This window comes from Pseudochaenichthys georgianus, chromosome 5 (genome assembly GCF_902827115.2).
Source record: "Pseudochaenichthys georgianus chromosome 5, fPseGeo1.2, whole genome shotgun sequence".
Lineage (NCBI taxonomy): Eukaryota > Metazoa > Chordata > Actinopteri > Perciformes > Channichthyidae > Pseudochaenichthys > Pseudochaenichthys georgianus.
The window spans coordinates 6,207,971-6,220,156 of NC_047507.1; the positions used below are offsets into that span (position 1 = coordinate 6,207,971).

Consider the following 12,186-nt stretch of genomic DNA (forward strand, 5'->3'; position numbering starts at 1 on the left):
TAAATAATGGAATTACTTGACCAATAATGTAAAACAATGCAATCACTGATAGCATAATAACGTTAATTTCAGGGGGGTTTATACTGGCGATGTCATATTGCGATGGATAACGAGAAAAAAGTCCTTCTCAGAAAGTGTGGAAGTATACCACATTTATAATACCGTTAGTGCCATACCTCCTGACAGATTATCATTTGACAGTAAATTCATATTTGCATACATGACCTAGATAGCTAGTCAATCTTTTACCTCCTTTTCCGAATGAGTAAATGGTCTCAATCGCAAGTTTTCCTCACATTTAGATAAGATTGATCTTTTATTGTCATTGCACAGCATACAAGTACTAAGACAATGAAATGCAGTTAGCATAAATATAGTATTTGGTGCATTACGGTACGTCCACACAGCAGCTTTTCAAAAATCTTGGAGCTGGGCGTGTCTGACAGCTTGGGGATTTTTTGCGAGCAATGCGACCAACAACCAATCACATGAATCTCCCGCCCCCGACATACAAAGCAAAAGCCCCGGGGATTTTATGCGAGCAATATATATATATATATATATATATATATATATATATATATATATATATATATAACTCCCCAAACAAGGCAAAAGCTACCAGTTTCGCCCCACTGTCTCTGCCACATCCCTTCATGCCTGGTTCCTCCGGTTTGTATCCCGTTAATAGTTCTGGTCGTAAAGACACGGGTGATTTGCTACGTAACTTCTCGTTTGGAATATGAGGAAATGAACGGCGGTCTGGTTCTCCCTGCTTTACAACGCGGTTGATTGGCTAGCGCTTCTTACTGTCAGATTGCATAAACGTGTTTGATTGGCTGGACGCTTCCAGCTCAGCTTCAAAAGTTGAACATTGCTCAACTTTGAATCCTGGAGATTCTGGAAATCCTGGAAATCTTCGCTTCGCTCCCCCACAATGCAGTTAGGCGGAAAAGCGAGGCGAAGTGACGTCATCCCCATTCAAAGTCAACTGGGCAGAGAAGCGTTGGACAGCGGTGGAAGATTCTTCTGAAGCTGCTGTGTGGACGTACCGTTATAGTCCAATTTAGACTAAAATAGACAAACAGGGATATATTTTAAGGCGGTGCTGCCCTGTGATTGACGAGTCAAAAGCACTGTTTTTGCTTAGGACTTTATCCATTTCACTGGAGTTCATTTTAAGTTCATAGAAGTTAGAAGTGTGATTGTACTGAACTCACACGCTCTGTTGTTCCTTCTTTGTGTCAAAAAGCCAAGATGGCGACGGCCAGACTACAATTAGATGCTTAGAAACCCTAGTGCATAAACCATTAGGGGGCTGCAGGGTTACCGAGTCCAATATACAGTCTGATGATTTTTAGTTTAATGCATATGTTTCTGATAATACATAGTCAGGACATTGTATTACATTATTAGTGAAGTTACTGCATTATTGGGTGCTGCTAGCCCTTTCCTTATTTTAGCCTACCTTAATACTAATTCACAAGTGGGTCAAAATAATTGTAGTTAATTAAATAATATATGATTAATGACCTACCTGTTTTAATTATATACAACCCACGCCTGCATCTATCATCATAGACAAGCCTTCATGTTGTCTGACACCTCGGCTCACACCCTGCAGGTTGTTGTTCAGCGATAAGCAGCACACTCATAGAGGTGTAACGGTTCACAGAAGTCACGGTTCGGTTCGTACCTCGGTTTGGGGATCACGGTTCGGTACAACAAGAAAAAGCAAAAAAAAGTCCCAAATGCATAATTCCAGGTTTGTTGTTATTATTTTTGAACAGTAGTGCAAGTTTCAGTTTCAAAATAAGGAACTCTGACATTTGAATAATTAACTGTATTAAACAGTTAAAAACAAACCATAAACAGTACCACACACACTCAGATGACCATATTATCTATAATGGCTGATGTCAAACTAAAGGGTTTCATCAAGCTGTAAAACTGAAAAGTCTTGAAAATATTACATCATAAATAATAAGAAAGTGTTTCCAGAGCGCAAAGTCGTTGAAAACATATGCCAAAAGCTTCCGTTATTTATTTCGGTCTCTCGGCTTTCATGTCTATTGGCTTCTTAAAAGCAGCGGGGATCAGCTGTTGAACGCTGTTGTCTTTTTGCCGGGCTCCGTGATTGGCAAATCTGGGTGATGCCTTCTGATGTGAGTTAGCATGTTTGGGCGTGTGTTTCCCATTAGCATACCGCACCGCTATCGAACAACGCCGACACATCGTCCTCTGTCCGATCCACCACTCGCACACCTCATCGTTATTGTAGTCCACAGGGAACCCGAAATGTTCCCACACAGCAGATTTAAAAGAAGCAGGTGGGTTCTAGCTCCTGTGTGTTATCTGAAATCGCCATACTAACTTTCTTCTTCTTGCATTTAGTTCGTTTTGTTGTTGTTTCTTCTTGTTCTTCATTTGTTGTTTAAGGGCGGCTGGCAAACAGCTTTTAGGCGCAATACCGCCCCCTGGATTATAAATAGTGTAGTGTAATACTGCCCTGAATGACAGACTTTTCCCCCACTCGTAAAAAAAAGGCGTATTCGTCGTGTGACTGCATGTGCCGAACCGTGACGTTCCGAAACCGTAACGGTACGGGACGAATACGGATACCGTTACACCCCCTGACACTTATAGTGAAACTCAGACAGACACCAGGCCCTCAGACTGTATCATAGCCTAAAACTACTCGGTTGCATACTCATCTGTGCACTCCATTAGCACACACGCCGACACGTACACACTCCTGGATATTTTTAGAAACTCCAGAGCTTGTTCCAAAAACATCCCCCTTTTGAGAGAGAGTGTGTGTTTGTGTGTGTTATGTAAGAGGGAGAAAAAGGGTAGATCCGCAGCTCCCAGCCCCCCCCATCCATCTCCGCTGTCTTGATGATCCTGAGCTGTCACAGGACCAAACAGGTGCCACCGCTCTGACTCACTGGGCTTGTTGTGGCACGCCTGATACCCTCAGGCTGTGATTTACTCCCCTCCACCTACCTCTGCATGGTTCATGTTCACTTTACTGCTTCTACTTGGAAAGCTTTAAAAAGCTCCTGCAAAGTGGGTTTCCCGGCATCAGCGTCATCAACTTAGTCATCAGTGTCAAGAAACTAATTACATTTACTCACGTACTGAACTTAAGTGCAATTTTTGAGGGACTTGTACTTTACTTGAGTATTTTTTTGTTTTATTTGAGTTTGATACTTACTCAGTGGTAAATCATGGACTTTTACTCAACTACATGTATTTAATAGGCTACCTTTAGTTGCTTTGCAAATATGAATTGATGATGTGAAATATAATCAACACTTAAAAAAGACTTTAATTTCACCTGGAGTAACATGTACCAGCTTCCCTGCAGTATACACAGTCATTCACACTAGCTGCACCTTCACCAGCTTTGAGAACACTTTCATGATCAATCATTGTAATGATTTTTACTGAAGTACAAGTCTATGTACTTCTCCTATCTCTGCTAACCAGCACTCTTCTAACTACAAAGTGGGCAGGGTAGTCTTTTTAAAACGTTCTTAGAAGTTGAGTTACTTCAATCCCCTTCAAACGTGCAGCTTTCTAGTGGCATCGGTGAATTTACACCCTTGTTGTTGTTGCTGAACTCATTTGACGTTTCTTGGCTCGTTGCCTGCAGATTGTCTTGTGAACGCACACTCACTCGTGCCATTTCACTTTCATTAAACCTCTCTGTCTGACTGAATCTCCGTGGTTACCGTGGTGGCAGAGTGCGCCATTGAAAGCCCTCCAATGAGCACAGAGATGGCTTTGTCACTCACCAAGGTGTCAGGCTAGAAAGGCGAGAGGGGGAGACGGATACAAAAAATAAGAGGCAACTGCTGGTGTAAACAGGCCTTACGTAAGCGGCACGTGTTGATGCCAGGGCGGGGTGGCAGCTAGCTGACAGCCAGGGAGGAGGAACGGGAGGAAAGCAGAATAATCAGGAAGGAGGCCACCATGTTGAATCTGTAGAATAGGAGACGTCAACATAATGGGCTGAACGTGACTGACAGGATCAGCACAGCTCCCAGGAGGCTTAATGACTCTGTGGTGAGACATGTACAAGGCTAAGCTGTCTCAGGGCGAGAGCTGCGGCTGATTGGCTTACTGACCATTTCCTTTACAGAATGACTCAGCATTCAATGGGGAGAAGTTGCTCAAACAGGTTGGTATCAAAGATGAAACCGGTTTCCTTGTGTATGAAAGTGCATCTTCCAGTCCCACTCATTTCTATCAGTACCTTGCTTTAAGAAATTACATTTACATTCAACTTTTAAGGCTAATAAAAACATTCTCATCAGTTGGTGGCCGACGGTATCAGAATTTGCATTTGGGCATTTTTGTTCCATCTATGTTGTGCTTATGTTTAGCTAAATTCAACATGATTGATCAATACTTCTCAGACTACCAATAGATACCAGATCACTTCCGATATCAAACACTGACTGGTAGCAAAGCACGAGGCAACAGTTGCATGCTGTTTATGTCAATCAATCAACAACTTTATTAATCCCGCAATGTGCATAAATAACGGAGAAGTATTGACGACATGATTGCGATCAGTAAAGAAATTGAGTTTTTACGGCTGCAGTCATGAGGTTTATTTAATACGGTAACCTTGTAAAGCTGCTGTCCTGGAGCTGTTACATGACATTACATTTAGCAGACGCTTTTATCCAAAGCGATGTACAATAAGTACATTCGACCAACAAGATACAAACTTGAAGAAAACAGAATCATAAAGTACATCAGGTTTCATAGAGCCAAACATTTCAAGTGCTACTCAACTGGCTTTAGGTAAGCCAGTCCTTTATTAGTATATAAGTGCTTTGTTAATAGTTCTATCGCTCGAGGTGGAGTCGAAAGAGATGAGTTTTCAGTCTGCGCCGGAAGGTGTGTAAGCTATCTGCTGTCCTGATGTCAATGGGGAGCTCATTCCACCATCTTGGAGCCAGGATAGCAAACCCACGTGATTTTGCGGATGGGAACTTGGGTCCCCTTCGCAGCGAGGGTGCAGCGAGCCGTTTGGCTGATGCAGAGCGGAGTGCACGTGCTGGGGTGTACGGTTTAACCATGTCCTGGATGTAGGAAGGGCCAGATCCATTCGCAGCATGGTACGCAAGTACCAGTGTCTTGAAGTGAATTCTAGCAGTTACCGGAAGCCAGTGGAGGGAGCGGAGGAGAATGTAGGAAGGTTGAAGACCAGACGAGCTGCTGCATTCTGGATGAGCTGCAGAGGTAGCACATGCGGGTAGACCAGCCAGGAGGGAGGTGCAGCAGTCTGCTGTCTGCAGAAGTCAGCCCGGTTGCCTAAGTCCACTGCGGTCTCTTAATCAGGTCACTATCAGCGAATGAGCCTGTCTTGTCAACAACACGATGTGAACAGCTTGCAAGACAAGCGGGAAGAAACTGTTGCACAACAAAGAGAAAGAAAGCAACTCAGATGTGCCTAATGCATTAAGTGCACTGCAACCCTTGGGGCTTGTCAGGTGATTCCTTCAGCAGATATTCTCACTAAATAGGGTTTTATGGTATCAAATAATTTCTATGCGGCTAAATCCATTCCTCTTGCAGGTCTTTTCTCTCTTTTAGAAACGTATCTGAGTTGAGCTAAACCTGGATATCTTATGTAACATGCTTTCAACACAGCCCCAGAATCTATGTTTGTGATAACAACACACACACCACACACCACACACACACACACAACACACACACACCACACACACACACATACACACACCCCTCACACACACACATACACACACCTCTCTCCTGCCATTTTGGGACCATCCCTCCCTCCTCGCTCTCACACACACGCTCCTTTCATTCTGTTCTGGCGCCGAAAAGCAGGGCCGTTTTCCTTTCTCCCTTCCCCGCTCACTCTCTCCTCGGCGGTGCACAGGCTGATGTAACAGCCTTTATAGCTGAGGCGCTGTGTGCCCTCGCTGTAACCACTCAGCTGATTACAGGTCTTATGTAAGGAGGGATTGTGGAGAGGGGAAATGGAACGGAACATATGAGCCTGTTGCAGAAAAACAACAGCTCCATGCACATGAGGCTTACTGACAAGATTGCCATTTGTGTAATTCAGCATCTTACTCATGCTGAAATGCTGCATAGTCCATAAAGCCCATACAAGCAGACATGTGCATTGTCGTGCAGCCACACAACATTTTACTGCAACGGAAATTAGGCAAATCATATAAAGACGTTTATTCAGTTGGCACTTCTTTGCTTCTGGGCATGTACAGTAGTGTGTCCTCAGCAGGGTGTGTAGCTCTGTCTTTGTCGGTGCATGTATTTGAGTTTGGCTGGATGTCAATATCCCAAAAATCAGGTGAGCCCAGGGCGGCCTTTTCAGAAGGTTTTTACGGTGAGCAGAGGCTTATGTAGCCGCCTCTAACTGAACCTGTGCCGTCTACACGGTGTAGAAACACTACAAGAGACAATGATAAGAAGTGGCAGTTATTTAATAAAAAATGCCCTTTGATCTTCAAGACCTTGCTCTTTGATTAAGGAGAATTAAAAAAAATGTTGGTGTCCAACTTGAATTTAAATTTGTTTTAAATGAATAAGGGAGCAGAAAGAGTCGAGCATGTATCTCTAGTGCAAGACAAAGTAAAACGAACATCTCACATGCTCTACTTTCTTATTCTTCTCCAGAAATCTTTCTTCCAACGATTGACGGGGGACAATAAGTCCGAGAAATTCTTCAAGGTGTTTTATGAGCGCATGAAGCTGGCGCAGCAGGAGATCAAAGCCACGGTGTCGGTCAACACCAGCGACCTCGGCAGCAAGAAGAAGGAAGAGGAGCCGCCAGACAAAGACGCGCCATCACGCAATAAAGGTGAGGGGTCAGGAGATTACCACCGACTGGAAATGGGACATCATATTCCAAAGGGTCACATGAAATCATGTGTCGTCTTCTGTGTGTGTCTTTAGACATATGTTTTAGAAACCTCCTATAGTAACACGGCATAGAGCCCTATTTGTCTGAAAAGTTGGCAAATGAATCATTCATATAAATATATCTAGGTCTATGAAAAAAGCTTAAAAAAATTAAATGAGTGTACAGACATTTGTGTCTTTTCAATTTCAAATACTGAAAGGGTCCGTAGGGCACAGGCCTAGGAGCTCTGAGTGTGAGGGACACAAAATGACCACAAACTCAACTCAAATTAGATGTAACACAACTACAAATAGACACTTAACTAAAAAAGAGACGCAAACAACTACAAAGACACACAAAACCACAACAACAAGTGCCCCAATAACACTCAAGTATGCATGTGTCTTGCTCCTATGTACAGTAATAGAGGTGGTGGGGCCCACGAGGGGTTTTGTGTCTCATCTCCAATGGTCTGCGTTTGACTCTCCTCTGTCTGTGGTTAGTCAAAGACGTGCCGGTGGTTGCCGTGGTGACGGAGGAGGTGAAGGAGCAGCTGGTGGAGGCCATCGTCGTCACCAAGAAGGCCTTCACCACGTACCGCCGCGAGGCCGAAGCCGAAGAGAACCAAGCGGCCGCCGACGGCACCCCCGTCCCGCCGGCCGACAAGAGCCAGGAGGAGGGCGAGATGAGCGTCATCATCACCATCATGCAGCCCATCCTGCGCCTCATGCAGCTGCTCTGCGAGAACCACAACAGAGACCTGCAGGTGGGCCGTCGCAACGACCCGTTTGTTGTTCTGTTTCTGTTTTGCTTTGCCTAAACCCCCGCCGCCCCATGACATTTCCTGACCTGTGTTCTGAATCACCACACTCGGTTATACAGAAACGAAACCGTGTTAGAAAATAAGGCACCATTTGCAGAACTTCCTGATGCAGCTGTTTCCATATCTGGTACGTCTTGGTCTGGTTTCGCTATGAGGATGTGTTTGTTGAAGTAATGGCTGTCGCTCCGGCAGACCCAGACAGGAGACTTCCTTCTTGCACTGATTCAGTTTGCACTTCTCACCCGGGCAGGGTTTAATGATAGTCAGCGCCGCGCCGAGCCGCTCCGTCTCGTCCATTTCTGACCCAGCGTGGGTGTAAGATATTGGTTTCCTGCCAGCAATGCAGCACATATGATCAATGCACTGAAATGTTTCTGTTGCTTGCAAAGACATGGAGTCATATTTGAGCTGCTGTCATGTCTTACACTTGGGGGAGTAACGGATTAAATGTAACTGGACTACGTAAGCAGGATACAAAAAAAGTGTAATCCTTAACAGTTAAAGTAAGAATACACTTTTCTTTAAACAACGGGGATTACTTGCAGGATCACAATGCATCAATACATATCAATGTTTTACAGGTAGACGTTCTGCCTGAATTTCCTTTTTGGTTTTCATTAAGGCTACTTTCATTCTGCTTTATTTAAAATATGTTTTTTATGCAGTAGGTCGTCACATGATTTATTAAAACCTTTTGCTTTGAATTCATATTTTAAACTAAAACACTAAACTCACATTGTTTTGTTGTCTTACATAATACATATAAAAATACACATAAAAAAACATCTTATTGACATTTTTTCTTTATTATTTCTTTGCATTGCGTTTGATATTGAGTTCATCGAAATGAAATGGAAATTAATCATATTACTCTTTTATTACTATATATACTTTTACACTTAGATTGGGTTACTGATTACATTTTTGTACAGGTATATAGTAATTGTAACAGATTACATTTTGAAAGTAACCCTCCTGGTCTTGCATGCATTATAATGAGCCCCACGACATTTTATACATTACATATAATATATTAAGTCAACATGTCTGGAAGAAATGTTTTCCCTGAGCTTGGAGGATGACTCATCACAAATCAAAAGCACCAACATGGTTCTCGGAGAAAAGGGATATGCCTAATCACTGTATACTCTTTCTCCATCCACTTCCAGAACTTTCTGCGCAACCAGAACAACAAGAACAACTATAACCTGGTGTGTGAGACGCTTCAGTTCCTGGACTGTATCTGTGGGAGCACCACAGGGGGGCTGGGGCTGCTGGGACTTTACATCAACGAGAAGAACGTAGGACTCATCAACCAGACGGTGGAGAGCCTGACGGAGTACTGCCAGGGGCCCTGCCACGAGAACCAGGTGAGGAGGGACACAGACACAACGTCAAAGTCAACTTTCTTGTCACTCTTTCAGTTTGTGTGTACAGACGGAGAGATTGAAATGCCGTTTCCCACAATCCGGAATACAAAAATACAAATATATATATATCAGGGTTTCCGCTAGGATTTTTTCTCGCCGGTCAAATGTCCGGGCATAATTTATTTTACCGGACAAATTTGAAACTTACCGGTCATATTTCAATAATAATAATAAGAGTTGTGTAGCAGAGTTTCCGTTAGCAGGTAATTACCGGACTATGGGCTCATTTTGATATTGCTTCAGTTTATAATCGTAACAGATCGAACAATTCAGATTCATTTTTCAATAAATGATTCCACAAACAACAAACAACATAATTATTACATTCAAACAAACTACTTGTAGTAGATGACGTACATTATTCAAAAGTTTACATCAACTTTGAATAATAACACGGGAGAAACGGATCCTCTCTTTTCCCCTCTCCCTCTCTCTCTCCCCCTCTCTCTCCTCCCTCTCTCCCTCCCCCTCTCTCTCCCTCCCTCTCTCTCCCTCTCCTCTCTCTCTCCCTCCCTCTCTCCCTCCTCCCTCTCCCCCTCTCTCTCCCTCCCTCTCTACCTCTCTCTCTCTCCCTCCCTCTCTCTCCTGACAGCAGTCAGTTTCTCCTGCAGCTCCTGCAGCTCGCTAAACAGAGGGCGGGGCTTCAGGTGCTCATGCAGAGCTGCGTGTCTCGGTCAGACTCAGCAGCTGATCTGATCTCTCTCTCGCGTCCGGTTACACTTCACTCTCGTTTATGTCCATATCGATCAGATCCAGCTCTCCTGATCGGCCTTTCTAACGAGCACCGATCAAACTATTAAGAGTGAATATCGGCCGATAATGACCGGCGGCCGATCGATCGGAGCCTCCCTAATTATTACCAGACATTTTGACCGGCAGGTTTTGAATTTACCGGTTTTTAATACATTTTACCAGCTAAAAACCGGTAATTACCGGCTAACGGAAACCCTGATATATATATATACAAATATTGTTGGGTTTTCTACGATCTGATTTTAGGATTAGTTGAAAAGAGTCAAGGAAGCTTATTTACAAGTTAACAGCGTTTAATAAAACAATGAATTTGCAATGAGTGACTCAGGCCCGAGTGTGCTCCCTCCAGTCTCTGTGGAGAAAGAGAGCGACTTCCTGTTTGTGTCACATATTTATCATCTGTAGTCTTCTCCTGTTGGCTTAGCGTTGACGGAGGCGGGTCCAAGGCACGTCCTGTCTTTTTCTGATGTTCGTTTTACAATCTTCCAATATCTGTTGGTCATCTAAACATTCCCTAATAATAGTATTAGGGATAGGGATAGGGATGTGTCCCCCCCAATGTATATGGTGAATACGGCCCTGTATTCACGTACACAACATATTATTAGCTACATGCTAATGCTACAAACACTGTCTGAACAGACCGGAAGTCGAGTGTGTCGACAATGTCGTGAACATCCGGTTAGAGAATAAAACAGTGTTATTAATTCAAAGTTACACCACATATATTGATTTTATTGCTTACAATATGTATAAAATATGTATATCCTATATCAACAGACACATTTATACATATGCACACATTAAGATAAAAGCACAACAATCAATATATACAAAATAACACGAACATGCAAGCAAACACAGACGCCTTTAACCAGTGGTGGAATATAATAAAGTACATTCACTCTCAAGTACTGTACAATATTGAGGTACTTGTACTTTACCTGATTATTTTAATGGTCACCTATTATGCAAAATCCACTTCTTCATGTCTCTTCTACATCAACATGTGTCCCCTCTTCTTCATGTCTCTTCTACATCAACATGTGTCCCCTCTTCTTCATGTCTCTTCTACATCAACATGTGTCCCCTCTTCTTCATGTCTCTTCTACATCAACATGTGTCCCCTCTTCTTCATGTCTCTCCTACATCAACATGTGTCCCCTCTTCTCCATGTGTCTTCTACATCAACATGTGTCCCCTCTTCTCCGTGTCTCTTCCACATCAACATGTGTCCCCTCTTCTTCATGTCTCTTCTACATCAACATGTGTCCCCTCTTCTTCATGTCTCTTCTACATCAACATGTGTCCCCTCTTCTTCATGTCTCTTCTACATCAACATGTGTCCCCTCTTCTTCATGTCTCTTCTACATCAACACGTGTCCCCTCTTCTTCATGTCTCTTCTACATCAACACGTGTCCCCTCTTCTTCATGTCTCTTCTACATCAACACGTGTCCCCTCTTCTTCATGTCTCTTCTACATCAACACGTGTCCCCTCTTCTTCATGTCTCTTCTACATCAACACGTGTCCCCTCTTCTTCATGTCTCTTCTACATCACCATGTGTCCCCTCTTCTTCATGTCTCTTCTACATCAACACGTGTCCCCTCTTCTTCATGTCTCTTCCACATCAACATGTGTCCCCTCTTCTTCATGTCTCTTCCACATCAACATGTGTCCCCTCTTCTTCATGTCTCTTCTACATCAACATGTGTCCCCTCTTCTTCATGTCTCTTCCACATCAACATGTGTCCCCTCTTCTTCATGTCTCTTCTACATCAACACGTGTCCCCTCTTCTTCATGTCTCTTCTACATCAACACATGTCCCCTCTTCTTCATGTCTCTTCTACATCAACACGTGTCCCCTCTTCTTCATGTCTCTTCTACATCAACACGTGTCCCCTCTTCTTCATGTCTCTTCTACATCACCATGTGTCCCCTCTTCTTCATGTCTCTTCTACATCAACACGTGTCCCCTCTTCTCCATGTCTCTTCTACATCAACACGTGTCCCCTCTTCTTCATGTCTCTTCTACATCACCATGTGTCCCCTCTTCTTCATGTCTCTTCTACATCAACACGTGTCCCCTCTTCTTCATGTCTCTTCCACATCAACATGTGTCCCCTCTTCTCCATGTCTCTTCCACATCAACATGTGTCCCCTCTTCTTCATGTCTCTTCTACATCAACATGTGTCCCCTCTTCATGTCTCTTCTACATCAACATGTGTCCCCTCTTCTTCATGTCTCTTCTACATCAACATGTG

General features: G+C 43.5%; 1 protein-coding gene across 4 annotated transcripts in view; it reads left to right on the plus strand.

Annotated features, from left to right (window-relative positions):
* The window catches only part of itpr1b (inositol 1,4,5-trisphosphate receptor, type 1b), a 144,256-nt gene that overhangs the window by 83,824 nt on the left and 48,246 nt on the right, over positions 1-12,186 (plus strand). For all 4 annotated transcript variants that reach the window (XM_034082656.1, XM_071203053.1, XM_071203055.1 and 1 more), the window contains 3 exons: positions 6,688-6,871; positions 7,417-7,679; positions 8,906-9,106. In XM_034082656.1, coding sequence (XP_033938547.1) covers positions 6,688-6,871; positions 7,417-7,679; positions 8,906-9,106 — 648 coding nt within the window. The remainder of the gene's footprint in view (positions 1-6,687; positions 6,872-7,416; positions 7,680-8,905; positions 9,107-12,186) is intronic.